General features: G+C 42.9%; 2 protein-coding genes across 7 annotated transcripts in view; one reads left to right on the forward strand and one right to left on the reverse strand.

Moving 5' to 3' along the window:
• Nucleotides 1-201: 201 nt before the first annotated feature.
• On the reverse strand, nucleotides 202-8,464 carry alpk1 (alpha-kinase 1). 3 transcript variants are annotated; one of them, XM_084344052.1, is made up of 14 exons: nucleotides 8,448-8,464; nucleotides 7,334-7,569; nucleotides 6,525-6,679; nucleotides 6,250-6,448; nucleotides 5,942-6,001; nucleotides 5,375-5,461; nucleotides 5,219-5,295; nucleotides 5,017-5,112; nucleotides 4,831-4,935; nucleotides 1,968-3,807; nucleotides 1,611-1,758; nucleotides 1,368-1,530; nucleotides 637-823; nucleotides 202-502 (listed from the first exon to the last, which is right to left on the reverse strand). In XM_084344052.1, the coding sequence occupies exons 2-14, from the start codon at nucleotides 7,446-7,448 to the stop codon at nucleotides 276-278; spliced, it is 3,459 nt and encodes a 1,152-aa protein (XP_084200178.1). In that variant the 5' UTR covers nucleotides 7,449-7,569; nucleotides 8,448-8,464; the 3' UTR covers nucleotides 202-275. The 3 variants fall into 3 exon arrangements, with proteins under 3 accessions (XP_084200178.1, XP_084200179.1, XP_084200177.1); XM_084344053.1 differs by lacking the exon at nucleotides 8,448-8,464 and adding an exon at nucleotides 7,889-8,040 and having other exon boundaries at nucleotides 6,525-6,664; XM_084344051.1 differs by lacking the exon at nucleotides 8,448-8,464 and adding an exon at nucleotides 7,889-8,040.
• Nucleotides 8,465-8,836: 372 nt separating this feature from the next.
• Nucleotides 8,837-27,882, forward strand: part of LOC311252168 (RAS guanyl-releasing protein 2-like) — a 39,276-nt gene continuing 20,230 nt past the window's right edge. For all 4 annotated transcript variants that reach the window (XM_084345089.1, XM_084345090.1, XM_084345088.1 and 1 more), the window contains exons 1-7: nucleotides 8,837-9,392; nucleotides 21,591-21,724; nucleotides 21,987-22,089; nucleotides 22,393-22,449; nucleotides 22,722-22,853; nucleotides 23,334-23,484; nucleotides 24,707-24,880. In XM_084345089.1, coding sequence (XP_084201215.1) covers nucleotides 21,655-21,724; nucleotides 21,987-22,089; nucleotides 22,393-22,449; nucleotides 22,722-22,853; nucleotides 23,334-23,484; nucleotides 24,707-24,880 — 687 coding nt within the window. In that variant the 5' untranslated portion in view covers nucleotides 8,837-9,392; nucleotides 21,591-21,654. The remainder of the gene's footprint in view (nucleotides 9,393-21,590; nucleotides 21,725-21,986; nucleotides 22,090-22,392; nucleotides 22,450-22,721; nucleotides 22,854-23,333; nucleotides 23,485-24,706; nucleotides 24,881-27,882) is intronic.

Consider the following 27,882-nt stretch of genomic DNA (forward strand, 5'->3'; position numbering starts at 1 on the left):
TGTGTTAACTGTGGAAAAGATATAATTTCAACCAAGTTCATGGTTTAAATATTTAGCACCACAGATCTAATGTAATTATAAACTATATACATAATTTTGTTGATTTAATTTCTAATTTTTTATAGTTTTCATATAACCCATCTGCTACCATTTGTAAACTCTGTACTGCTGAGTTTAAAATAAGAAGTACTTAAAAGACAGTGTTAGGCTAAAAGCTGTTTATTTTAGAAACATGCATAAGCAGAAGAAATATTTATACATTTTTCACTTAGTTTTTAATACAAAAACTGAACATCTCCTTCACGTAGGAGATGTGTCTGTCTACCCACTGGTGGTAGTTTGAGCAGCTGGCAAATGTCGTTGCACTCCGGTCCATGTTGCTCCTCAAGGAAGTATGTGAGGCCTTTGGCGGCAAAGTTGGCGGGGCCTTTGGGAGTCTTGGTGGAGTGAATCTGGGGGTCGGTGAGGTAGGTCAGTCCTTTGCCATTGGCTGTCACCCACCCTGTGAAAAAAATATGTAATTTTAAAGATAAAATGTAACTTTTTCAGAGAGCCTTTTTCTAATAAGACAAGACAACCTGTGGAAAGTCATGTCACTACTATCAGGGATTTCAGTGATCAGTCACACAGACACACCTTGTAGGTCAACAACAACTTCTTGGTGGTCAGACAACAGGTAGGTGAAGTGTCCAAAGGCAAGGCCATAGTCTGTAGCCTGGAAACTCTTGTTCTTCTTTCCTTTGTTGTTGGTCAGTTTGACAAAGTCTCCAAGCATGTAGGGCTCCACTGTTACACAGCCCACGATCTCATTTCCATTCAAAATCTATTGGCAAGTACAGAAAACAAGAGGGAAATAAGAAAATATACAAGGCCTCACTTCGACACAACTCATTAATATGGCTGAAAAATACAGTTATGTGCATTTGTGTAGTATACATTTCTTCTGACCTGACCTGACTATGTTTCTACGTGTAATTAAATGTGGTGTTAGAACATGATAGTAAGTAAAATACTCAACAGAGGTATTAATGCCAACATTTTGGTCCAATTCATTCAGAGAAGAGCCAAGACAATCAAGAGAATCCTCACCACCAAGATAAAATCTGTATCATAACTTCTCAATTCCCCTTTTTAAGATCAGAGTACATTCTAGACTAATAACCAACAAAATATTGGCTCTGCAACTGTTATGAGATTTCATTTCTAGCCGTAAACTAACAACTGGAGGGAATACTGTAGTATTATCAAGTCATGTTCATCTTAATGTCGCATCTGCTATCTTTACCTTATTTAACGTATTAAATTAAATAATTATAACCATCATTATTTATGGTTTCCTGTTCTTGTTTTTAATGACTTGGCCTCACCAGTAGTGCTTCCGAGGGAATGAAGAAGATCTGAGCCATGACCTCCTTGTCGTAAAGACTCTTGTTGAATTCAGTCACATAATACTGGGCTGTCATCTGTCTCTCCACATCTTTCAGGTGAAACTGGATCTCCTTTGGCTCCAGGTAATCTTTCCCCACATAGCTAAAGACATACATTCACAGTTAAAGTGAGACTTAAAGTCATTATGTTCAGGATGTGCCTTGAACTGTGTAGCTCTTTACCTGCTCAACCTTTCCTCCTGATGTAAAAATTGCACCCATATTGCCTTTCTCTGATTGCCCTGCATCCCCATTGGCTCGCCAATGTAAACGCAGGTCTCCCTGGCTGTCCACAGCCCTGTGACCTTTGAGAACTTCAAGTGAAGAGCACCTGATAGAGATGACATTCAGAAATTAGCAGACAGTTGCAAACAATGTTTTCTTCACCACTTAAAGGGTAACTCCACCAATTCTACACACTGAAGTGTGTTTACTTGTCTTGCATGTAATATGATATATATATTGCCTCAAGTGATGGCTTAGTTGCATCGTTGGGTAACGTCGACTTTTAATTAAACGACAATGGTAATTCAAACTTACTGTAGGCAGTTCTGTCCTTCTTGAGTTTGAATCGTGTCTTATCACTTTGCAGTCTCTTCAGCAGACAGTCATGGCAAACTCCAGCTAGTAAGGCTTGGTAGTCCTGCTGTGACAACAAATACTGTTTCTCAGGGACAACACCAGCCAAAAAGCTGTGCTGTAGGCAGCTGTAGCACAACGGGTTCTTTCTCTGAGGGACATTCGCTTTTTCTGTAGACGTGACTTCACCGAGTTGGTGTCCACTCTGATTCTCCTCCAGCATCTCAAATGAACTCTCTGTGGAGGTTTCAGTGGAAGCACACTGATCTGGGACAAATTGGGAAGTGTTTGTGTGGCGGCCTGCTGAGGAGTTCTTGGTAGCAGGTTTAACAGATACTGAGTCGAGTTCTGTGTCCATATTCGGATCAACACGAAGGCTCTCCAGAGGTCGTGGCTTTGACAAGGCTCTGAATTCAGACCCAGGTGTTTGGATTTTGTCCGTGGGATCATGAGCTGATTCACTGCTTTCAGTATCAAGTGTTTCCAAGAGGAAGAAGCTTTCATCAGACTCTGTGGACTTGCTACTTTGGCCGGTTCCTGCTTTAAACAGGCTATTTCTCTGTGGTTTTCTGTTTGTGGGGGAGTTAAGGTCAGCTGAGATTTTCTCCCATGAGGACTGGGAACCGAAACTGTCGCTGAGGGAGCTTGAGGATGTTTTGAGAGCTAGCTGGGACAAGGATTGTGCTGCTCCTTCAGCTGCTGATGGTTTCAGCGGCCCACCAGCAACATCAGTCATCCAATCCTCCTCGGTTCCCAGTGTCTCTATTCCAGCTTGCACCACTTCAAACTTCTCTAAATCACTTCTCCCACTGGAGGAGGAAGTGGCAGGTATTGCAGATCTTGGGACAGTATGGGAACTGACCGCACAGTTAGAACCTTGCAAGTTCCACTTCTTGTTTTTATGAGCAGATTGTGTCATGCTGTCTGACCTATCATCATCTACCTCAGTGGTCAGACAGTTCTGGTTGTTTGCTCCGTGTTCAATGGCGATACTTCCCGTGTAGCCACTGCTGCTGGGCCTAGGAGAACCTGAACCACTCAAGGAGAAGTTCTGCCAAGATGAGCCAAGGTTGTCTGTGCTTTCTAGAGTGGTACACAGGTCAGACCTTTGAGGTGGGTGCACAGCAGATGACTTAGAGCCTTTCTGTTGTGGTTCCTCTCCTTTGGATGCACCTTTGGACACTTTGCGAGCCTCAGTGCTACATTCCGTGTTGAGTGTACCGATGGCTGTCCCAAATGCAGTTATACAAAGCCTTGTCCCATCTATCTCGTCTTTATTGCCCTTACAGTTTGTGTTGGTTGCCTCACAGAGTGATGCGTGATACTTCTTGAATCTCTGCATCACCTTAGCGAAACCTTCCAGAGTGAAGTTTACCGACGTCTCTTTGATGTTTCTGTAGCCGTCAGGGATAAAAGACCCCTTGTCCGAATTAAGGAAAGGCTCCACTTGCAACAGAAGTTTGACTTGGGTGACCAGGCGCATGATTTCAGCGCAGAGGCTGTCTTTGTCATGGGTGTCCGCATCATAATCATAGAAATGTGCTAACGCTTTTTGGCAAGCTTGAGTTGCCTGCGCCACGACCTCCTGAGGAGCGCCGAGCCATTTGTGAGCGACAGTGTGGGAATAGGCAGCCTTGAGGAAGGTGTGAAGCTCCTGCTTGCTGGTGACTGGCTCGCCCTCTGCTTTGGTGAGCAGGCCAATTGTAAATGCCTCTCTAGCCTGAAGGAGGAAATACTGCCTTTGAGAGGCAGGGCACTCTGCTGAGAAACTGTACGATAACAAGCAGGTCCCCTGAGTTGCCTGGAGAGGAAAGAGGCCAGAGTTTATTTATGTATGCCTCTGGGACCTCTGCGTCTCACATGGAGACGTGATACTCAAGATTCATTGTGACCTACACTTTGATGATCATTATCAATTTACATTGTGAATAAATGTCTATAAATCTGATTAGAAATAAACGAAAAGAGATCCTTGTAACTCCAGAACTTAAAAATCATTGCATTTTTAAGTTTTCTTTAGAATCCAGGGAATCTAGTGGCAGTCTCTACACACTGCCAATAGCTAATTTGGCATTCTGTCATTATTACACTTGTATGGAGGAAAAGTCAGGTGAAATGATGTAGTCCACAACATTTTTTTGGAGCTTTAGGGCATAACAGCATTGCAGCAGTCTCCTAAACAAGTGGAGTAGATAGAGACTTGTTTTAAAATGTAAAAAAACAACCAAAGAAACTAAATGGCTCCATACAGCTCCTGCGACATACACCAAGTCTGCAGCAGCCCCAAGAACCCAAATCGTTATTTACAACCTTTCTTAAACTGAAATCTTAACAGTAGCTGCTACGCTAAAAGTGTTGGCGTGCAGCCCATCTGAAATGGGTGCACGAGCTTGGACACGAGTTGAGGGCGTAAACAATGTCTTTTGAAATCAATGCGGCATCTCTGGGCTTGGGTTATGCTGGACGAGCTGTACGGAGTCATTTTGTGTTTTTTATTTTGTTGTTCTTTAAAATCCCAATCTACTTCAGTTGTTGTTGTTTGCTGCAACACTCCAGAAATGTACAAAACTTCACCTGACTTTCTATCAGCATGGGGGTGAGCAGATAATGACTGAATTTTCATTTCTGGGTGAACTTATCCTTTAATGGTGTCGATTTACCTCAATGTAAAGGCTAAAAGAACAGAACTCAGATTGTAACTCACAGCAAACTAACTGACTTCACAGGAACATTAAATTACTGTTCGACATCCAATGGGGTGTCGATTCATGTCAACTGCAGGAATTTGTGAGCCGCTGCAGATACCTGTCAATGAGCAACTCACCACATTGGTCAGCACATAGAGGGAAGTGTACTGGCTGTATACAACCGCCATCTTTGCTGCCTGGGCTGCTGAAAGAAGACGGTGACTCCTGTCCCCAAGTAAAGACTGCTCCAACAATCAGACAAGGAAAAGAAAATCATTCATAGCCAATGAGATACAAAACAACATTATATCATTTGGACTTACCAAATCGATATCCGGATTGGACCTAAAAGCGTGGAAGTCCTCATCATTCATAGACACCAATATGTTGGCCAGTATGCCTAGAGAGGTTCCAATGCCCTGTAAAATATACAGCCATGTAGAGCAGTGTGTAAACTGGGATTTGCATGTTTACAAGCTCATGATGTATCAGCTGTGATGGCTGTATTGTGATTGTCTGGGCTACCTTTTTATCAGGCTGAGGAAGTGCATAGTAGCCGACCAGAGAGGCCCAGATTAACTCTGCAGCCTGTAGCCACAGGCCTGAAACGGAACACAAATCAACCATAATCTGTGTGTCAGTGGAGTAGATTATTTTATTTAATTCAGGAAAAGGTCTTACCCAGCTTTTGCAAAATCATTCCACGCACTTGAACACTAACAGCCTGTACAAGAACCCGGTCACTTTCAGAGTGGTACACCCAACAACCTGTATTATGAGACAAAGCTTTAATCAGATTAAAATGAATTACACTTAACAAAAATATAAACATGACACGTTTTCTTGTCTTTTTGAAGTAAAAGATCATGAACTTTTGACTTTTGATATTTCCCAGAACCAACATTGTAGACAGTTTGGTAGTGACTTGAACATTAAATCCATGGGAGAATGCTTTGGTGAACTTTGGTGCAGTTGGCATACCAATTGCACACTCCCTCAAATCATATGACATCTGTATGCATTAATCATGCTGTTTAATCAGTGTCACGATTTGCCACCCCTGTCAGGTGCATGGATTATCCTGACAACGGAGAAGTGCTCAAGAACACCTAACTTGTGCTCAAAATTTGAGAGAAATAAGCCTTTGTGTGCACAGAAAAAATCCTTATATCTTTTACTTCAACTCGAAATTGTTGCATTCATATTTTTGTCCAATGTACCTGATTAAAGGCAATTAATGAGTCCTACCTGTGGCCCCACTACTGTTAATGAGACTGCTCAGTATGTATTCTGCCTTCTGTAGTTTGCCTGTAGAGAAGATGATTATAATGTTCACATTTCATTCACTCTGTATACACATACAAAACAAAACATCACACAACTGTATGAAAACATTTCTATCACTCATTATTATTACCCTAAACAATGATTAGGAAGTGTAATCCATTCATCCATTCACATTTATTTAGCGTCAGTGGCTTCCCACAAAGATAATAACAGCAATGAAGTACCATCACCAGCCCTATACACTCAACCCCACTTCTCCACCACTGTACCAGAGTTAAGGTAGACTCTGGCCTGACGTATGACCAGCTGGGGGGCCACAGGGGTGTCAGGGTGGCGTCTGTGGAGCAGCTTGGTGATCTTCAGCAGCCGGCTGGACTCGTCCTTCCAGTAGAGGAAGCGATCGACTAAGAAGACCACCGCCAGTGACATGCGTGCCTCCTGAGCCACGATGGAAGCTTTTAGAACAGCCTGGCAACACAGTAAAAATATTTAAGAAATATGTGTAACGCCACATGGAAACCTTGAATTAGCTGTGTGGTATTACCAGCAGCTGAGATAGGTGCTTGCTGATGAGGTCACTGAGGTTGGTCTTGTCACTGGCACTGACTGACTGCTTGTACTGCCACTTCTCCGGCACAAAGGGCCACTTCATTTCCATTGCCTCCTGCAGGAGGGAGGCCAGCTCTGCACACAGTAAGTCTGAATAAAACAAGAGATACGTATTAAACCTTTTGTTGCAGGAGGGAATAATTTTAGTCAAGGCTTCACAAGGACACTGTCTACAATATCCACTTCATTCAGGAAAAGCTGCACAGATTGCTATTTTGCTCTCATCTAACCACTTGTTGCTTTCAATGGCCAGCAAATTCATCTTACTTGTCAAAATAATTTACAAAATGCTGAGTAAAGGGTTTCAAATAGTGAGGATAGGACTAACTTCCCATATGCAGAATCACATCATGACTTAGTTTTGGGCTTCAGTTTTATTTTAGGATTATAGCAGGATACAATGCATGTCAAAATCAAAACAAAAGTGCGCTATTTTTTTTTCTTTTTGGTGTTCAACTTTTCTGTCCTTTCTTCCTTTGGCATTTTGTATATGGACACTGGGAAGGTAGAAGGACTGGGTTAAACAAAAGAAAATCTCAAATTCATGACAGCATCATATTGTATTCAGGAACCGTTTGTAAAAAAAAAAAAAAAAAAAAGCCTCTGTCCCTCATTCTCAACACAAACCATATGCGTGGATCTTCTGTGAGTGAAATTCCACCAAATCTCTTCAAACAAATCCCAATCTGACTCCCTCCAATCCCCAAATTAAAACCGAACAAACAGCACCATCTTGTGTCTGACCTCTGCAGCTGAGGTAGCTCAGCTTCTCTGGCTCTGTAGGCTGGGTGGACTGTGGAGCTGCTGCCACTGCTCTGAGACACTCTTCCAGTAAATCCCCCACCTCTTGGCTGTCCATTCTGGTAAACAGATGCTGTAGCTGTTGCCTGGGATGAACGGATTTCCTCCTCTCTTGGCCCCTTCCTCCTGTTGCTGTATTGGGAGTGAGTCAACAAGGGGAAACCCACGGGTGGTCCAGACTGATGTGGAGAAAGGATTGCACCATCAGGTCTATTTATACATTTCAAAATACGAGTCAAAAAATACATGAATTCTCACATAAATGAATAAATGAGCTGACATATAAAATCAAAATCCATTTGGAGTCTTGTGAAGTGTACACCTTTACTGGTGTGCTTGTATTCCCATTAAACATGTGGTGAAAACATCTGTTTATAAAAAAAATCCACTGTGTCTATAAGGTTTGACAGTTACTATATGGTGACATATCTACTTTAATTACTTCAGTCATTAGCCTATATTGTGACATCTTGCAGCAGACCTGCTCCACAGACATACCTCAGCGGGACTAGAAGTCGTCTAACTCGATATATTTAACTGGTTCTTTTCGCTTTCGTAAACTTTTCTCTCTTTTACAGTCATGTTCGACTTACAACTTCATTTTTATGAAGCCTACAGTAAATAAACAGCTCCTACAGCGCCTTCAGGATCCAGTCAGTCTTCCTGGTAGGGCAGGACTATACGTTGCTGCCTTCAAGTGCTGTCGGAAATATCGCAGATTCAACTGAAGTGCGCTTGTAGTATGACCTGCCAGCATTAAAAAGACTACAGAACAGTGTGTTGACCAGGTTATGCTACTAGTCGATCACTGTATCTTACCAATATCAATTTAATCTGGGAAATCAATCTAATATTCTATTGTGATGCTGTGAGCTATATATTTATTTAACACGATGAATTGTTTTTCTTCATGCAAACAGAGAACAGAGAAGAGAAAAAACTATATTTTATCCTGTTGTCATATTTTTTTTCTTTTAAAAATACAGTCACAATCAAGTGTTGTCACATTCAACATTCATACAACCTACCATTTAGGTTGCTGCCATGCTTAAATTACCTTGGCAATCCATCCTGGATTTCATGTTTGGGCTTATCGCCCACTTTATCCCGCAGCACCCGAACGCAGCATGTGACGTTATGAAGGGGGCAGAACCCTATGTTGTAGCAACAGGTATGTGTACTGAATGTGCAATCTGTGACAGGGGACATTAAAATATAAGATATATTAATTATGGCAGCCTTTTGATGGGCCTGAATAAAATGCACACAGTCTCCATTCTTCCTCTTGTTTGACAGCACGTGAACTCTCTCTTAAAAAATCACTCAAAATGCAACCTTCACTTAAAAACTCATTTTTTTGAAGTTTATTAAGTGTACTTGAAGGCAGCACAATAGTAGAAGTGTAGACGCGTCTGAGGTCTGAGGCTGTCGGGGGATGATTTTTTGATTGCCCACACGCTTTAATGACGCAGAGATTGTTATGTGTGTGTAATGGTACGTAGCAGCACGTACACAATAAGCATGTGGACATGTGGTGTTGCTGTGATACTACCAATAGGCGGGACTGTGGCTCTGCAGTGTGTGATTGTGAGCCGCACAGCTGGAACATGAGCAGAAGGCAGGCACGCGGTCCAGCTGCGACCAGATGACTGAGCTCAGCTGCTCCCGCTACACCAACACACATCCATAACTTGCTGCCGAGTGCGCCGCGACAGGACTTGTGCGCATTGTGGGGTTAATGTGCCGTAAGAGAGATTACCCGCATAGCTCATCCAGAGGACCGTCAGCATCAACTCCGAGGAGGGATCCGAAGTGTGATGACTTCTTCTGGGTTTCGATCATCTGCGCCTCTCTCCGCATGACCTGGTGATCCCACTCCGAAGCCCAAGCAGGCGTTCTGAGTTCGGTGGCGCTGGTGATGTAACGCTTTTCATCTCAGTGCTCCCTCCACAAATCACTGTAGCCTCTTCTCTTAGAGCATGGGACCCCTCAGACTCTAAAGGTAAGTCATGTGCCATAACTTGAATGTTAGAACTGAGGCCACTTGAGCTCATATGGATATATATTTTTTACGCATGGAAACCCAGTGATGTTTTGTTGCCTGGGTCACTCAAGGATCAGTTACATCAGTGTCTAAACGTGCTATTGTGTTGCAACAGCAGATAAGATCAGGCGAGGACTTGCCTGGTTGCACCATCAACCACAGCAATGTCAAAATCTCATGTTGACTCATTAGTGTGTCATGAATGCGCTTTCTACTTTGTGTTGGGAAAAAAAAAGTGCTCCCAGCTGTGCTGCTCAGACTTGTGGAAGACAGGGGCTGCAGCTACAGCTGTCAGATATCTACTAGTTGAACTAATAGAATCAACGGGCCTGTGCGCAGTCATTTTCAGGAAGAGGAGCATCACAGAGCATAGCAGAGGCGGATGGAGGAACGCCTGTTCCTAAAATTAGATTGAGGGAGTGGCAGGGTCTTTAACCTGCTTCCGTGAGAATGATGGTAAACAAAAGTCCAGTGACGTGCAAAGTTATGGCTTGACCCCTCTGGCAAGAGGAGGGGAGGAGGGATGCTAAAGCTCAGTCCGAACATCTCCCTTCAACCCTCATTCATCGTTTCACGCCCGATAGCTTGCTGAGGGATTCATCAAACGCCACTAACACTGACTGCCAAGGCCCCCTGAGCAGCTCCTCTAATAACCAATCGATGCGTTTGTGATGATGAGAGTCCTCAGTGATTGGAGAGCAACAGTCGAGGCCACATCCCAGCTCAGCCCTGGCTGCCGAGTTAAACAAGCGAGAGGTCACGCTCACCGTCCCCGCTTTATTTCTGTTCAGTCAGCCCCCTCATTACCTGCTCTCTCAGACAGGCTGCAGCTGTCTGACTGCAGTGATTCAAGGTGATTTTCTCTCACCGCCCCCAGAGCAGCAGGGATTAGGAGGCATCTTTGAGTGTCGGGGCTGCTGATTACTTGTGCTGCAGCATCCTCGCCGACTTCACCCCTGCCTTATCCACCCATGTTTTCGGTGTCAGAGCAGTGGGATTTGACTTGTAAGCTGCGACTGGCTGCCTCTCTGGAAATCTGAAAGTCTTAGCAGCTGCAGTGTGGCAGCCCAGCACATCCTTGTGGGAGGCAGAAAAGTCTCTTCAGTGTTTTTCAGTGTGGCTGCTTTGGCCGGAGCTGCGTGTTGCTGATTAACCGTTCCTATTTTGAATGTCGGACAGGCTTGCTTTGTGTGCGCTTGTTCGTACAGATCGGCATCTGCTTGAGAGAATGCAAATGAGGCAACCACCAACATCAGCCCCGATATGTGCAGTGCCCACACGGACAAATCTGTCAACAAAAGTCCATTTTATCAGACCAGAGGTTAATTTTTTGTATCATCAGTCAACTCAAAGCAACCCATGGCCTCTGTGATCTCACATGCACGACAATTGAAGTGGTGCTCGACTTGAAAGCTATAGCGCTTTATAAAGCATGGTTTTCAAGGATTCAAAGAGCCTCCAGTATTGGGGTAAAATTATGTAGAAGAGATAAAAAGAAAAAAGCCTCTGCATCTCTGTTTCTCCTTTCTCTCCTTGGCTGCCGCAGTGCAATTACTTCAGGCCCTCTGGAGCGGCCACCCTTGGTATTTAGCATCACTTCCAGCCACCTCCTCCACCTCAACCTGCAGCAGCGTTGTTGCACTTATCAGAAAAGCCAGCCATAATTGGATCTATTGTGTGGGGCTGCCGCTGCTTTACGTCAAAGGGGCCGAGAAAATCTGAGTGGACGAGGAGGAGGAGGAGGAGAGGAAGGAATAAAACGAAGGCAACACAGAGGGACGTAGTGAGGAAGAGGGAAACAAAACTATAATTACAGAGAGCGGACGAGAGCGACAGCTCAGCCAGACATGTGTGCTGGATGTTCGCCATCACCGGGGTGCACGGTCCGTTGCACTTTCTGCCTCTATCGCACTTTTCATTAGCTGATCCAATCTATTCCCCCACAGTCCCTGTACTACACTCCTAATTACCTGCGTCAACCTTTCGCACTTCATCTCCTGGATGGAAATCACACCAAGCATATTTGGAGTCATTCATTAAAACTGGAGAGTGCTGGAGAAGTTTTCTCCGACCTGTGTTGGGAGTGTTTTTTAAGCTTATTTAAACAGCAGAACAGAGAATTTAAAGGCGTGCAACATCAGATTTGGTTTTACTCCCACTGAACACTGACACAGTGATCCTAAACTGACAACTCGAGCGGCACTCACCAGATCTATGACCCACATTAAATTGTAATCCACTCGCAGGTATCAGTCGCCTAAATAGGCCTGATTATTCTCCTCATGCTCATTAATCTGTGAAATGAACAAACATGTCAAAAAACACTCTATGTCACAGTGTTAAATAAAGTATGAAGAAATTCCTACATGTGTCCCTTATCCAGATCCACACTAAAAGTTAATGGGGTCTATTCTGGCCTGAGACCCATCCTCCATCCAAGTTTCATGGCAATCTGTTCGGTAGTTTTTGTGTAATCTTGCTGACAAACCAACCAACCAAACAACTAAGCAACCGGCAAACAAACAAACAGATGGACAAATGGTGAAAGCATAACCTCGTTAGCAGAGGTAATAAAATCTCTAATTGTGCCTGGATGTGACATCTTGTAATGGGTAAAGGGTGTATATCAGGATTGTGCTTGAACCTTGGCAAACTTATTTAAACGTAAATATCATCTCTGCTCCTTCTCTGTCCCTCCTTGTATCTTCCCGGCCCTCCGTCACCTCTTCAGCTCCCATGAAAGGGCACAGACCATGTAAAATCTCAGTCTGTCACTGCACTCTGCTCTCCTCACCTTTAAAGGCATGGCTGAAATGCAGAACCGAGAGGCAGCAGCAGAGGAGTAGGAGACACAGGAGGGGAAGGTTGCTGGCGAGGGAAAGTGTCGGACCTGAGGAGGTATAAATCAAGCTGTGGCTGGAATTAAATCAGTCAGGGTGAAACACAGTAGTGGATGAGCCTCCAGTGAGGGCGGATCGAAAGCTCACTGGCTGCTGCATCTCGGCTCGTATAGTAATTACTAAAGGCAGTGAATTAGCAGTGATGGTGATTACACTGGTGTGATTACTTAAGATTTCAGTTGGCGGGGAATCCTCCCGGGCTGCAGATGTTAGGCGTGCCTCAATCTCGAGTAAGGGAATCGAAAAATGTCTGTGGTGTCATGCACCTGCAATCAGAAAAAGTGCATTCATTTCTCCACTTTTTCGGCGTGCACATTTGCACAGTGAATGGTGTATTATGATGACAGGAAATTGTGGGGTTTGTGGTCTGCTCAGGGATGCAGGCTGTTTTTGGGAGGAATACATCAACAGGAACTAGCCAGAAGAACTAACACTGTTCAAACAGCCTGCAGGGGTACTGAAGAGACTGGCTGGGCGAATGTGAAACTCCTAGCGTTCACACACAACGCAAAACTAGAATGACTGTTGTGTAAAACCACTGTACAGCTCAGTGAGCACAACCCTGACAGGCAGGAGGAAATGAAGCAGATAAACGCTGCCGAAAACAAATTGGTCCCCTGATGAACAGTTTGGGCCCCGTTCTGCAAACCACAGACATATCTTAGCAAACCTGAATCTGTGTGAAATGAAGGACTCAGCATCACTTGGTGTGTGAGCCGATGCAGTGGCTGTTTTTGGGTGGATGTTTTCCTGCAGCTGAGCAGCCTTACCTCCGTGTTTCTGCCTCCAGGCACTGGAACTGACTCACATCTGCATCGGGGGTTGCTAGCTTTGGAAAGCGCCATAATGTAGACCCTGAGTGTGTATTGTGCTTTCTTTGATTTTCTTTTTTGCTTATTTGAACTTACTGCGCAGAAAAAGAAGCTTGAGTTTAAGGGAATAATTCAAGATTTGGTAAAATATGCTCATTCAATTTCTTGCAAAGCATTAGATGAGAAGATCGCTACTACTCTCGTGTGAAGCTGCGGCCAACTTACCTAATCATGAAAACTGGAAACAGGTTTGCTAGGTAGAATCCAGGAAGGTACTGAACCCAAGCCAAGAATTGGTTTCAACACTTGATCTTTACACTGATTACACACACTGATGAGCTTTAGAGGTGCTGGTAGGAGGATTGCCTTATCTTTGGACAGAGCCTGTCTTGCTGATCTCCTTTATTTCCAGTCTTTATGTAAAGCTAACCTAACCAGCTGCTGGCTCTATGCTGTATAGATATGAGAGTGATGCTTCTCATCTACCTTGACAAAAATGCATACAAAGAAATGTGTTATAATTTTGGAGAAAGGAAGGCGTCCAGCTTTTCATAAATGTTTCCTTAAATCGCATCTTTCCTTCTGGCAAAGATGAATGTTTCAGGTTACTGTGATGCAATTGGATGACATTTGTTCACCCGAGATGAAAAACTGTAACAACAGGAAGTGAGGCTCCTGACTTCAGCATGACAGAAAAGCAGAAAAGGCAGAAAAAGCATCCTGATGGCGTTAGCTTTGGAATTGACAAACGGTTGGCAGAAATGGCCCGGGTGAGAGACGAGCTCTAACGTTCTCTTGCAAAAGATGATTTGCCACGTTGGCTCTTTTGCACAATGCACCATGTGTTCTCATCTTTCACTCATCACACAGTTTGAGAAGGAAGTTATGTGTGTGTCAGAGAGATAACTGTCAGAGTGACAAAAAGGAGAGAGGAAAATGTGAGGAAACCAAATAATATGTTACGAGATATTTATTGCGCTGAAAAAACTTTGAATTGTTAAGAGAACTGAATCCTACTCCATATGTGATTGTAACAAGGTTAAAAAAAAAATGCAGACCCACACATACACTCGCCACATTTCACTCACACACACACACACATACCAACACACCCTTCCGGTATTTGTTATGAAGCGAACTTTCACATCTGCGAAAAAGGACAGAAGTTTGAGCAGGAAGCCTGAAAACAAAGCAGTAAAAACAGCCTGACACAATGATACATTGTCGCGTTCGGGGGCAGATATTGTAATGGCACATGGGATCTGCAGCCGTGCCCTTTCTGTCTCACATGTTACACTTTTCATTTGAAGTCAGTGGGTTGAGATTCAAGAGTGTGCCAGATGTGAAACAGGATGCGTGACTTTTTTCATTTTGGAGGACGTAATGAAACATAACACTCTGCCAGCTGCTATGTCTCCCAGCAAGACATTGTGAAATGTGCGCGGTTTTCACCCCAACTTGTAAATGTAAAAGTCCTGCTTGCCTCCTTCACATACAGTATCAGTAGCACTGCTTCCATTTGCTTTAAAGAGATTCAAGCTGGATCTTTTTGTTTTCCTTTGGTCATTACTATCCCACCCTATTTCATATTTCCCCTCTTTAGCCAACTGTCTCTTTCCACGTTTGACTGGGCTGAAACGAGGTAGCACATACGGTCTCTTCCTGCCTCCCAGTCCCCCTCTTTATCTCCCATTCTCCCTCTCTTCCCTCTGCCTCCCCCCTCCCTCCCCAAGGAGCAACTATAGCTGCTAATCTCAGTTTGCAGCCGGTGCCCCCCCACCGATGTGGCATTCTGCGTGTCCAGGGAAAAGGAAATGTTCCCCTTCCTGCTCTCAGTACCCTGCAGTCTGTAAATAGAGCCTGCCACCAGCAGCTCGGTAGGCCCCTCTGGAGAACTATATCTGTCCCATCATGCGACACCCTTGCTACAACTTCCTGAAACAAACTAAGGGGTGTTGGGCTGTAGATAAGGGTGGTGTGCGCATAATATGAAGAAGTGGTGTTTGTACGTGTTTTGCGGTCTTGTAATTCTATCCACACAGCCGCTCAAGGACAGAAAGAGGAGATAAAGCTGCAGAATACTGGCCCTCACTTTAGAAATAAGAGTCAGAGTTTTAGTTAATAAACTACCATACTCATATTCATTTATTAGTATTTTTTTTGTTAAATCGTTGACTGCCTTTACCAGCCTTTAAGCTACATTTTAAAATGTGTGCCACCAGGTTGGATTGGGTGGAGAAATGTAAAAATGGATTTTTCAGACATTGACATACAGCATACCATTACATGCTAAATGTACAGTATGCAAGACAACATGTTTTACAGTGAGTAAAAGCCCAGTGTGGAGGAAATAAGTGGATTTAGGGGCCGAAATGTTGCCGAATATTCATAATCACGTTTGCGTTAGCGTATAATTACCTGAAACTAAGAATCGCTGTGTTTTCGTTACCTGAGGGCCCAGACAAATTAAACAGACATCAAATGTGGCATCGTCTTATGTTTCCTGTGTCTTGGACAAAAAGCTGCACTTGAGCACATTTGAAAGATTACAGCAACTAGCTGCCACCGACAGCCCCAATGTTAAAAATGCTAACATGCTGACGTTTGACAGATAATTTTGTATTCATAGATTTTTAGTAATTTTATAGGTTTATGGTCATAAACCAAAGTTTTGTACACATTGTTTTGAGCTGATGGTGGCTGTAGATGGCATTTCACTCGGAGCTGCGTTAATCCCCGACTTAATGACCAGTGTCAGTCACATTGCCGTCTGCAGAGCACTATCCCCAGCTAAAAGTGCTGCAGATAAAACCCTTTAAACATGTTTGTCGGAGGCACAGTGACCAGACTGTGTGTGATTTCAATGCCTGCCTCACTGCTAATCACAGTGAATAAATGCATCCACATCTGAACACATCAATCAAACTTGTTTTCCCTAAATGCCAGTGGGGAGAGAATGAAACTAAATCAATAGCTGTATGGTGACTGTGCATTAGCTCAGGGTATTAACTAGCATGGAAATGAGCCCATTATGGCAATATCAATAGCAGGATGGATATCATTAACTGCGTGTTTGTCAGTGTCTTGTCATCAATCAGCACTAGCGTCAATTTTAATTCATGAAAAGGCTCTGATTTATGCAGCCAGTTGCCTTCAGTGTGTGTGTGCTTTGTTGGGCGTACAGAGCAACCTGATGTGATTTAGACAAGAAACAGGCAAGCACACCCAAAGTGATGTACTCACTTTATATCAATATTCATGAATTGTATTTGGATGTGTTGCTGTGTGCGAGTAAATGCTAATGAATGTGTTGAATGCGCTGGCCGCCGTGACTTTTGTTTATCAACGTCATTCATTTGCCGGAACAAAACTAATTGACAATTTTCATAATCAAAGTATTGTTTAATTGTTTGATTGAATTTAAAATGTCAACCATTTGCTATGTGTTGTTACTGACTATTATTTGGACAAGTCAAAGGAAAATTAAGCTCTAGAATTTTTTTTCTCTGCAGAATAATCAACAATAAAAAATAATCATTAGCAGCAGCCCTCAACCATTTAAAGGGTAACTCCACCAATTTTCAATATTTAAGTGTGTTGACAGGTTTCAGGGAGCACTACTACATATGTGACAAAAGTAGAACAAAGTCCTTCGTGGATCAAGAAGATGCTGCATGTTATCTGATAAATTCCCTCCAGTGATGTCACTCTGTGGCAAAGTTGCATTGTTGGTAATGTAGGCACCAGCTTTTGAAAAGGAAGAAGAATGCTTGCAATATCTCTGGTTAACTGCCCTTAATGAGTTAAACAGTATTATAGAAGTGCAATGCTTAAGCAGTGGACTGCCTTTTGATTACCAACAATGCAGTTTGGCAACTGACTTACATAACTGAATTAGATTTATCCAAACCCCAAAAGGCTTTAAACTACGTTTTCACATATGCAGTAGTACTCCCCAAGACCTGTAAACACACTTTATTGTTTAAAAATGGTGAAATCCCCCTTTTACTCTGTTGATTAAAATAATCAACAGATCTATTTTTATGGAAGCAATTGTTATTTGCAGCCCTATATTTAACTGTCCAGTGCAGACAAGCTGTGGTCAGTGCGATGCATTTTCTTGCTTATACAGTCTGTGTGCAGTTTTGTGCCGTAAATAAAGTTCTTTTCAGGTTAAAGAAGGCGTGCACAGTGGTGAACCAGTTTTACTCTTTGCAAGTTAGTGAGCATGAGAAAAACTGTACTGAGAATGTGTCTGTCTGGCCAGAGGATGTGACATTTTCACTGCCCGCTAAACCAGCAGCACTCTGCAGATCCTGCATGGCCAGGATAGACCAGGCTCCTGTCAACTTCCCCTTTATCCCAGCTGCGCCCCCGACCCTCCCCTAATCTGCCTGATCGATGGCCCTGGATGGTCGTCACCAGGCAACCAGGGATAACACCAAAGCCCTCACACTGTGTGCTACCTAACATTCAATCTGCGGCTTCACAGCTATATGAAACACTATTAGAAATCACACTGTGGGGAAAATACTTAAAGAAAGGCAGAAGGGGACGCTTATTAAGGATAAATCAGAATCTGAAGTCTCCTGAGAGAGAGGATTGTTCTCTGGGTTACAGCAGAGAGATCCTGTCGGTGAGATGATGAATGTGTATTCGACTATGGCAAGATGGTATCATCATCAAGACCGGCACAGCCTGTGCCACAGTGCCAGATTAGACACAGTTAAAAGCAGCCGCAACATTTCGCCTCTTAAGGACAGACTGTTCTCAGCTATAGATGAAAGTGAAACAGATGCCCATTTTGTCACAGAGAAATGCATTCAGCTCAGATGTAGATGACTCTTATCATTAGTAATGGCTCTTGCTGTGTGGCTATAAGAGACTCCAAGGCCACTCTACTTCCTTTCCTGGTATATTCATGAGATGTGAGCGGTGGTATCTGTTCTCGGAGAAACTAGACCCAGAAGTGAAAATAGAAATACTGCTGTTTTTTTGTAAGCCAGATGTCACAGGCCTTGGTGTGTTTTCTTTGAGGTTTCAGAGTTATAGCACTGCTCTACAGCTACAGTCCTGTGGTGACCTTCGCATCCCTCCCAGGAACTTTCATGTCTATCTATAGCAACAGTTCGTCATTTCGATTGTGGCCAGACGAGGGTTGTGTGATACAATCAAAATCTTGCTGATATAGGTCATTTCGTTTCATTTCCAGGTAATGATGCATATAGAAATTAGCACGTGATCTATTTATTATGACATTCTGAACTCAACATATTAAAGTAACTTTCTCATATTTGATTTTTTTTTTCTTTTTATTAAGAACCTGTTCAATATAGCATGTCACAAAATACTACATATTAATGCATGAAATATAAAAAAGGAAAATAGAAAACACTTAAAATGTGCACATGGTCAAAATCAGTAGAACTGTTTGAATTGTAGCAGCAGACAAAGGCTAAACATAAATATTGGTATATAAAATGTCAAATGTAAACATGGAACACTTTTTGAATTAGGTCTCCATACTAACATTAGTAAAAGTGTTGTTATTAATGAGATATTAAAACATCAAACATGCATTTAGATGAATGAGTTGTATACAGTTAATGACGTTGTATGTAGGCAAGGGTGCGATGCAGGGTTTTCCACCCAGGAGTTGAAGGGACTCTGTGGAACTGCGGACTCCATTTCTAAACTAACGTTCTCTGTTAGCGTGGAGACACTGAGATAAGGCACTTGAGAACGTGCGTAAAATCACATCCTTTGGATTTCCCCTGAAAATCAGACCGGAGTCCTTTAGGAAAAACATCAGCATCAAACAAACTTCAACAAATCGTCCACAGGCTTGTATAGGTCAATCGTCTTGGCTGGTCAGAGTGCTTCTCTTGTTTGAAATTAGCCCACTCTTCCATCTTCCCCATGTTTGTTTGTGTTGTCTGCATGCACAATTCATTCATGCCTACGGAAGAATACAAAACAGCGTCCAAATGATGACAAATATTTCACTCAAGAGTGTGATTTGCCACGCAACAAAATAAGCAATAAATCTGAATATTAATGACAGATGTCTTTTCTAGCGTCACGTGATGTACGTTGTCCTCTGGCATAGCCCGGTCCGGCAGTCTGCAACTTCTTCCCACTTTATCTCTCCGTGATCCGACCACATCTTTTTATAAAGCCACAGATTTGAATCTCATCTCATTTCACTATTTCCCCTACTCATTATCATACCGAATCTCGCTCACTCTCACGGTATGACTGATGATTGAAGCTTTAGTCTTACACTTCCCTCTCTCCCTCTATCTCTTGTTTTCACTCCATTCCTGCAGAAACGTGTGTGCGTATGTGTGTGTGCGGCCGAGACAGCTCGTGAAGCCTGTAATTGAGTGTGTCCGCCCACCGCGTTGCAGCAGAGACAGCGCAGTGGATGGCTTCATTGTGTCAGGCACAATAGATACGTACACATACTCATCACACCGTTCGACAGAACCACAACATTGAAGAGCCATTAGTGGATGCAGCAGCAGCGGGGTGTGTTGTTGTGGATTCTGTGGCCCTAACTTTGTCACTCAAGCGTAACCTCAGCGTTACCTTCACGCGTATCAGCAATGAACCAAAATATGCAGTGGCTTCCTTTATCCCCTGTTTTACCACCAGATCTAGCTGTAACCTATATAGAAGATAGGATTAGTGTTCTACCTCTTCAGACACACTGAACGCATCTAGGATTACAGCAAAAAAAAAAAAAAAGGTTCCCTCAGGCTACTCTTACTCTTAAACTGCACTTCTCAAGGTAAAAAAACGTATTTGTGTGTGTTGAGGTGTGTGTGTATATGTCGTGTGTGACTGGACAGTAATCTGTGGTTGCCATGGTTTCCTGCTGTGAGGTCTTACCCAATCACCAAGAAACATACTGCTTTACATTTCTTTCTTAACTCATTTCTGCGATAAAAGTGCGATGGAATGAAAAGTAATCATGAATGTCAAAATATTTGCATTCAATACTTGCATGCCCACAGTGTGTTGTGTTGCGTGCCACAAGCTGCTCGGGAGCGACAACAACAGATACTAAATTGTGGTTTCCTCTTCATTGTGCTTGTGGCTCTCTATCAGTTTTTCTAGCAAGTCACACCGAGGTCAAAGCAAGCTGAGCGGCCTACATGCTGTCAAATTCGGCCGTCAAAATGACTTCATTCGTGTGCCAAGTATGCATCAGTGCAACATGTTTACCACTCCTCTCTCAGGGTTCACGGTCGTAAAGATGGGACGTGTGAAAGGACAGGACAGGACATTTACTTTTGAGGTAGCAAAACCACAGTGTGAAAAAACCAAAACTACCTGCATTTAGAATCTTAGTTGAGTAAAAGGATGTAAGCATGAATAGCAATTTGTACTTGCAAACAGTCAAGGTAGTTGTGCAGATGCATGACCCTACTAATGAAATATTCTTACATATTATATTCTTGTATTTTAATTGTGCATTAAAGGTGCAAGATCGAAGAATTAGAATTAGAATAACAATTTGTACTCCAAACAAATAGGGGGCAGCATATTACGAGGGTAACTGCTAACTGCTGCTAACTGTAGCTAGTAAGCTCAGTTGACATGCAGCTAGCGGTCATATTAACGGACTCTGTTAGTGTTTGTGTTGTTTACTATAGGGCTATCACCGCTTAAGGTACAAACTGGCTAGCGGCTAGCTGTTAAGCATGCTAACAACATTTTTTGTTCACATTCGGTTGGTAATTTTGATAAATTTTTGAGTGTTTTACAATAAAATTCGTACATATTGCACCTTTAATGTACATGCAGTCTTTACTTATTTTAGGTGGAGCTAATTTAACTACTTTTAAATACTATTATGTAGTTTAAGCCATGTCAAAGCATCGTATTTTTTAAATTTATCATGTGTTTGGGTCACCTAAAAACTCTTTTCCTCATTAAAATCAAGAACTTTATTCCGTATGGCTGCTTGTGTGAAAGTAAGGGAGACAAGAAGGTGTTGTTGCTGTCGCTACTCGTTATTATATCGACACCTTTGTCTAAAATTTTCAAGTGTAATAAAAATGCAACGCCTGTGTCTCCGCTGAAAGCCGCACCAATTACTCTAAATTGGGCTCTTTCAAGTAGAACGAGTTTCGGTTCAGGTTTTGCAGATTGACAGCTTGGTTTATTGGGTCAAATCAAACCATCATTTCAGCAGGGAATGACACTGACAGGCACATATCCCAATAAAATTTTACCAGCCAGTAAATGTAGTGTAAACAGTCACTGATTACCTCACTCACGCGGTGCAGCGTGGAGCAAGATGCAAAACAACTGACCGCACAACTATTCTGAACATGCGTCCGCTGTGAATATAATTTTCTCTGTCTTTGTTAAACAATTATTCTCTTTTTTTCTCGCCTTTGATCCTTTTCTCTTTCATCTTCATTTGTGTTCAGGGAGAGCCACGAGAGTCAAACCGGAGAAAGAGAAACGAGGGAAAAAACAACGAGGAAAGGAACGATGGAGTCCATATTGTCGGAGCAGTCGGCCACAGTGGACGAGCTGCTGGAAGCGTGCATCCAAGCCTTCGGTCGGTCATTTAAACCTGATGTATTTTTATATGGATAATACGTTTTATTCTAAAGCGAGCCCATAAAAGCAATTTATATGTTTAATTTTCTGTATTTCATGTCAGTTATTTGGAATTTCGAAAAATACCTGCAGCAATGTGTAGTATGTGATCAGGCAATGACTCAAGCTGACTACCAGAATAGACGAGCAATAATAGCAGGCGATGCCTGTGCTGTGACCTTCCTGATGATGAGTGACATGCTATATTCTTCTTCTTCTAGATGAGAAGGGCGCTTTGAAGGATGCCTCCTTGGTCCGCATGTTTCTCATGATGCAGCCTTGGTACATCCCATCGACCGACATGACTAAGAATCTTGTACTCAAGTATCCTTCACCTTTCTTTTTCTGCTACCTCAGGGATGTTTTATGTATTACTTGCTGTTTGAATACAAATATCTCTTCACATGCTGCTGACAGAGCAATGGAGCACTTGCATCGGGCTTTGAGAATCAAAAGAATTAAGGGACCTTGAGGAAGAACAGTTTACAGCCTGTTGTTTGCCTTTTTCTTCAGATCTGTTTAATCTTAATTATTCAAGTGCCACTTGTCATAGTCTGAAAAAGGGGCGAGAACAGTTGCAATCTTGCAGACAATTTCATCAAAGTTGCACCTCAACTTATGGATTAGATCTCAAGAGGAGAGCTGCACTGCCGAGCGCCGAACAAGAATATGTCACCTTGTCAAGTAAGAAACTGTCGCTCGTTCTTTTACCCCATCCTGTGCTACTTCTCTCTGAACTTTGAGCTGACGTACTTGATTTATGAGTGTTCCAGTTGAATATTGACAGTGTCTGCATGTCATGCAGAAATTGTATGACTTGAAAAGACACTTTTATCATCATATAAACCGAGGCCTTGCGCTGAGTGTTCGCAACAGTCAACATCATTGCGTCGACCTTCCTCCCCTAGTTTTCATCGTCACTCTCCCTCTCTTCATCCCTTTGTTCTGCCCTGCAGGTATTGGCTCTCTGAGTTTCCAGCAGAGTTCAATCTGAACCCGGAGCTGGAAGACCAGATCAAAGGCTTTAAAGACCTCTTGACCACGGAGGGCAACGAGAGACAGAGTCAGCTCATTGACCTCGACAGTGTGTGAGTGACAGTGTGGAGCTGAAAGCTGTGCATGTCGTTGACACTGTGAATGAATGCCTCTGTCTGTGGGTGTTTATGTCAGCGTGCCCTTTTATTGCCTGTTCTCAGACATCGCTGAGCTGTGCTATGCAGGGTCACTGACTTCTCCTTTTCCCATAAAAGCTAGTTCTGTGTGACCTCAACTTCCCTTTAGGGTTCCATAAGGAGGAGGCTTTGTGGAGCACATTTGTGACTTACTGTAATGCAGCTGGTTTGCAAACAAGGAAATTCTGCATTTATAGAAAAAGTTGGATGGTTGTAGTTTACTTCATCCCTCTTCATCATGCTTTGATATCGAACGCCACCACAGGTTCAGCTCTATACTGAGAAGTGGCTATAAAGTTAATCTTCTGAATCTGTTGTGGTGTTTTCCAAAAGAAAGAAAAGAAAACTTTTCACAACATGTTCTGCAGCTTCGATGTGCTTTCTTATCCCTCTCAGGCCATCGTATAAATGGAAGCGGCAGGTGACTCAGCGTGTCCCATCGGTGTCCAAAAAGAGGAAGATGTCCCTGCTGTTTGATCACCTTGATTCCTGTGAACTGGCTGAACACCTGACCTACCTGGAGTACAAATCCTTCTGCAAGATCCTGGTTAGTTCGACCGCAGTCAAATCTGCGTAACTCGTGTGATGTACACAGCTCTTGAATTCTTTGAATTTAATTTTGCACGCTGCAGGCTCATTGTAGTTGCTAAGCAATCGTGGTTAAATTCAGATTTTTTTACTGGCAGTAATTATATTTGTTGTCTGGAAACATTTTGCTCTTTGAGTTTTATTTTGGGAGGCGAAGGCAATCACTGGGTTTGTGCTGATTTTAATGATAGATTTTAGATAATTTATTCAAGTGTGATGGCGTTGGTGGCAATATGGGGGCAGTGGTAGTGATTTGTTTTGGCTTTGTCTTTGTCTCTCTTCTAAAAGAGATTCTTGCTCAAAATAAAACAAAGTAGAAGAAGTAGCCATGGCTATAATGTAAGCCCCAATAAAATAAACTATGGAGCATCTACTGGTCCAAATGTGCAGGATTGGTACGTTTCTGCATTGAGATGATGTGAAAACAAATTATTTTTTTCTATATTTCCCAGATTAAAGATTTGCTCAATCGGTCAGTGACTCAGCCAGCTAGCTGCTTTAATGTCTACATTTCTGCCTTAAAGGAATAGTTTGGCAGTTTGTGAAATGCGCTTATTTCAAAGGTAAAAATACTTGGCCAAGATATAATAAAGTAAATAACGTCCTGGCAGAGCCAGGCTAGCTGTTCACTCCTTTTTTCAAATCTTTATGCTAAGCTAAGATATCCAGCTGCTGGCTCCAGCTGCATACATACTGTGCAGACATGAGAGTGGTTTTGATCTTCTCGTCTATGTCGTGGCAGGAAAGCAAACAAGCCCATTTCCCAAAATATCAAACTACGCCTTTAACGAGCCGTAGAGTTTAATTTTGTACTTCTCTTAAGCTGAGAGAAATACAGGAGAAATGTTTTTAAAAAGCCGTCCCATAAATGAAGCAACAGAGCCAAATATATTCTCAAGTAGAAGAAGAAGAAGGATCCTCATTTACAGTGTGCCACGTATACAATGCATATGAGCGCCCCTTTAATAATACATTCAAGGTTGAATATAAGTACGAGTCCAGCTGTGCTGATCTGTCTGCAAGCTGGATGCAGAATTTTTGTCGTTCCTCACAAAAAAATTGCTGCTGATATGACATTTAACATTCTCAGAAGTTTCATGGAAATACTGTGATGTAAGTATGCTGTTATTTAATTCAACCGAGTGAAACTAACTTTGCCAACGCCTCCTTCCTCCTTTTAGTTTCAGGACTACCACAGCTTTGTGATGCACGGCTGCACCGTGGACAACCCCATCCTGGAGCGTTTTATCACCCTTTTCAACAGCGTCTCCCAGTGGATCCAGCTCATGGTACTCAGCAAGCCCACCGCCCCGCAGAGAGCGGCCGTCGTCTCCCACTTCATCAGAGTGGCACAGGTCTGTCTGCTGGACACATTCAGGCCGAATCCTGCAAAGATTTTAAGACGGGGAGGGTTTAATGGGAGTTGTGGGGTTCATTGTGCACATAGCACAGCCTGAAAGGAGATGATAGCCTGGAGCCGCAGAGAAAGAGGGGGTAAAGCTGTAAAAAGGGGAATTAGAGATTAAACCAAGAGATGTGGAGAGAAGGAGAAAAGTCACCGCAGTGCTTTGATGACTTGCGCACACACACACATAAAACGCAGTCATTTCCCATTAGGTGGCACAAATTGTGAATAAAAATAAATTTAATTTAAAAAGGCTTAGAGGTATTAGCATTTTAAGATGCCTACCGAGAGCTCTTTAAGATAATACTGCTGTCAGGGGAAAACCCTGCATCTCCAGGAATTAAGACTGTCTCGTTTTACCTGGGCGATGACACATTTTTCGCATTATACAAATGCTTTTAAGGGCCCGTGGGGTTGTTACATTGTCTGAAACACAAAAGCATAAAACTTCAATTAAAACTTCAATTCATTTGAAGGAATGGTAATAACCTAAGTTTGAGATACCAGATTTCACAAATAGACAATAGCGTTTAGCGGCTCATTCGACTCCCAGCGTTATTTAAATGTCAAAGAATCGCTGAAGCTGTGCCCCCGTTTTTAATGTTGCGAGTGCTTCTTCAAACGGAATAAACACACGCGCACATTCCCAAAAAGAGTCCCAGCTATTTGCCGCAAGGACAGAATATGAAATTAAGGAAAAGTGTGTCATCAATTAATTACACAGTGTGTGCACTTCCTGTTGGCGAGAACAGAATTCAGTGATGCGTTCTACAATAGAGGAATCAGCGGGGAGTGTCTGCAGGAGGCATGACTCACAGCTGCATGTAAAATATGAGGCAGAGAGAGGAATGAAAGGTTGGCGGCAAACAAACAAACTACAAACTGCTTCATTGTGAGCAATATTGACCATTCAAAGTTATGGGTTAGGGTTTTAACATGCTGGTCAAAAAAAAGGGATCACCAAAGTCATTAGGATTCTTGAGAGCCTGGATATCTGCACCACATTTCATTGGAATCCATCCTATGATTGTTGAGATATTTCAGTCTGGTCCAAAGTGGTCTACCAATCCCCCCCCCCCATCCCTGGAGCCATGCAGCTTGTGTGGCTAATAATCTTTTCCCTGCGAACTCAGCCCGCACTGTCAAGTCCAGTCTTCTCTTGACTGAGTGCCTCCTTATTCCTCTTCAGGAGACAGTTGTCTTTTGAACACTGGCCTGGCAATCTTTGGCTGTTGCAAAGATTTCCCCCGTGTGTATTTAAATAAAAACCCTTGCCAAATACAGCTCAGAGTAAGCCTTATATGGTTCTCAGCCCATATTTCTGGAGACTGTCTTTATTTCAGTACAGAGACATCCCTTTTAATTGCATCCTGGGCTTCACTATAAGTGATGTCATTTAAGTTTGATGTCATCATTTGCTTTGGTCTGCCAGATGGGCTGCCTTCTCTCTCTGTGTGTGCAAAGGGAGCTTCAATCGACCGTGGAAAGCTCAGAAAAATAATTCTCATCTTGATAGCCTGCAGTGCTACTGAATGCATCCTCATTACTTACTGCAAGTCTACTCCTGGATTGTTTTCAGTCCCGTACCTACGTTCAATCTATCTATCTCTTTATCTGCAGAACAATCTTCCGTCGCTCATCATTTATTCATCAGGGTCTCAGCAGGTGCCACCACCACCCTCTGTCTTTATACACCAGCGCTCCAACACCTCAGCAGGGCTCTTGTCAGAGGAGCCCCCAAGCAGCATTTCTTCCAACAGTTCCACCCTCCTTGATATTGACTACTTGGACTTTTTGCATGTTTTGTGAAGCTTTAACAGCGTAGTGGCGCGGACAGATGCTGATTCTGACCGGCCTTGATGTTCGGGATGATTGACTGTGACTCAGCTGGAGAACACCTGAGAATTACCTCCTTCTGGCTTGCTTCCCCCCTGATCTCCTTTCTTTAATCCTTCTTTCCAAATATCACCGCTGCCGGTGCCCAGAATCCTTTTTATAGATACTGTACATTCACAGCTGCAGGGCAAATGCTGAAAAAAAAAAAAGTAGAGTTGGTCCTTCCTCTTGAATGTAAAACTCAAAACTCAAGGGTAGGACAGAGGAAGTGAGATTGAAAGTTAGTTTATAAAAATAACATGGCCACTGCAATGAAATCTGACACGATGCATTTAAAGCCGCTGTTAGTGTTATATTTTTATTCAAATTAGTGCTTAACAGCACTCTATATATGTCTGGTCAGTAACCCAGGTCTCTCTCTCTGACATGCAGTAAAAGAGAAAAGACATTTTCTGGTATCCCGGTCCACTTTATCCAATCAGGACAGAGAACTCCATAAAGAGGCGGTCCTGTCTGCTCGTGTACGCGTTGATCAATCAATCTAGTCCGGTGCTTAAGATTACATCTCACGTGCTGTGTATGGATATTGGCCACTGGTCACAGCAGTTCATCCCATTTCTAATAACTAAATGATGTGGTATCAGATTGGTGCACAGTCTCATGTACTGACTGTACTTTAGGTAGTACAGATTTCTGATAATGGTCTGTATTAGAACGACCCTGGTGCCAGACAACAGTCTCACAGAGCTGCTAGCTCGACTGCAGAGTCTGAATCTTGTTACAAGGGAGGCATTGTTTGAAAAAGACCACAAGAAAAGGCAAGAGGAGAATCTGTCCTTGCACGCTTAGAAATTTTTTTCATTTACCGGCAGTTTAAACAGTGAGATGTGAAAACATTGTGTCTGTTTTTTTAACTGCCTTCAGTTCATTTTAGGGTTTATTGCTCGTGCTTGAAAGAAAGTGTGTCCACGTAACGATAGGCAGTGTTTCCCAGTATCACTGGAGTGTCCTAAAGTCAATTTGGAGTGGACTGTGTCATTAACGCAAACTGGGTGAACATTTGTACAGATGCATCAGAGACAGACCACCCCTGCTGGAAATCCTGTTGTTAATTCT

Source organism: Pagrus pagrus (assembly GCF_965226575.1).
Source record: "Pagrus pagrus genome assembly, chromosome: 22".
Lineage (NCBI taxonomy): Eukaryota > Metazoa > Chordata > Actinopteri > Spariformes > Sparidae > Pagrus > Pagrus pagrus.

What these genes read in the sequence shown, in the direction of transcription:
- alpk1 (XM_084344052.1), bottom strand. Translation starts at nt 7,448, where the DNA reads ATGGACAGCCAAGAGGTGGGGGATTTACTGGAAGAGTGTCTCAGAGCA. An exon ending in AATGATTTTGCAAAAGCTGG is followed by an intron (nt 5,296 to 5,374) that starts GTAAGACCTTTT and finishes GTTCCGTTTCAG; the next exon opens with GCCTGTGGCTACAGGCTGCA. An exon ending in CAGGAGGAAAGGTTGAGCAG is followed by an intron (nt 1,531 to 1,610) that starts GTAAAGAGCTAC and finishes GTATGTCTTTAG; the next exon opens with CTATGTGGGGAAAGATTACC.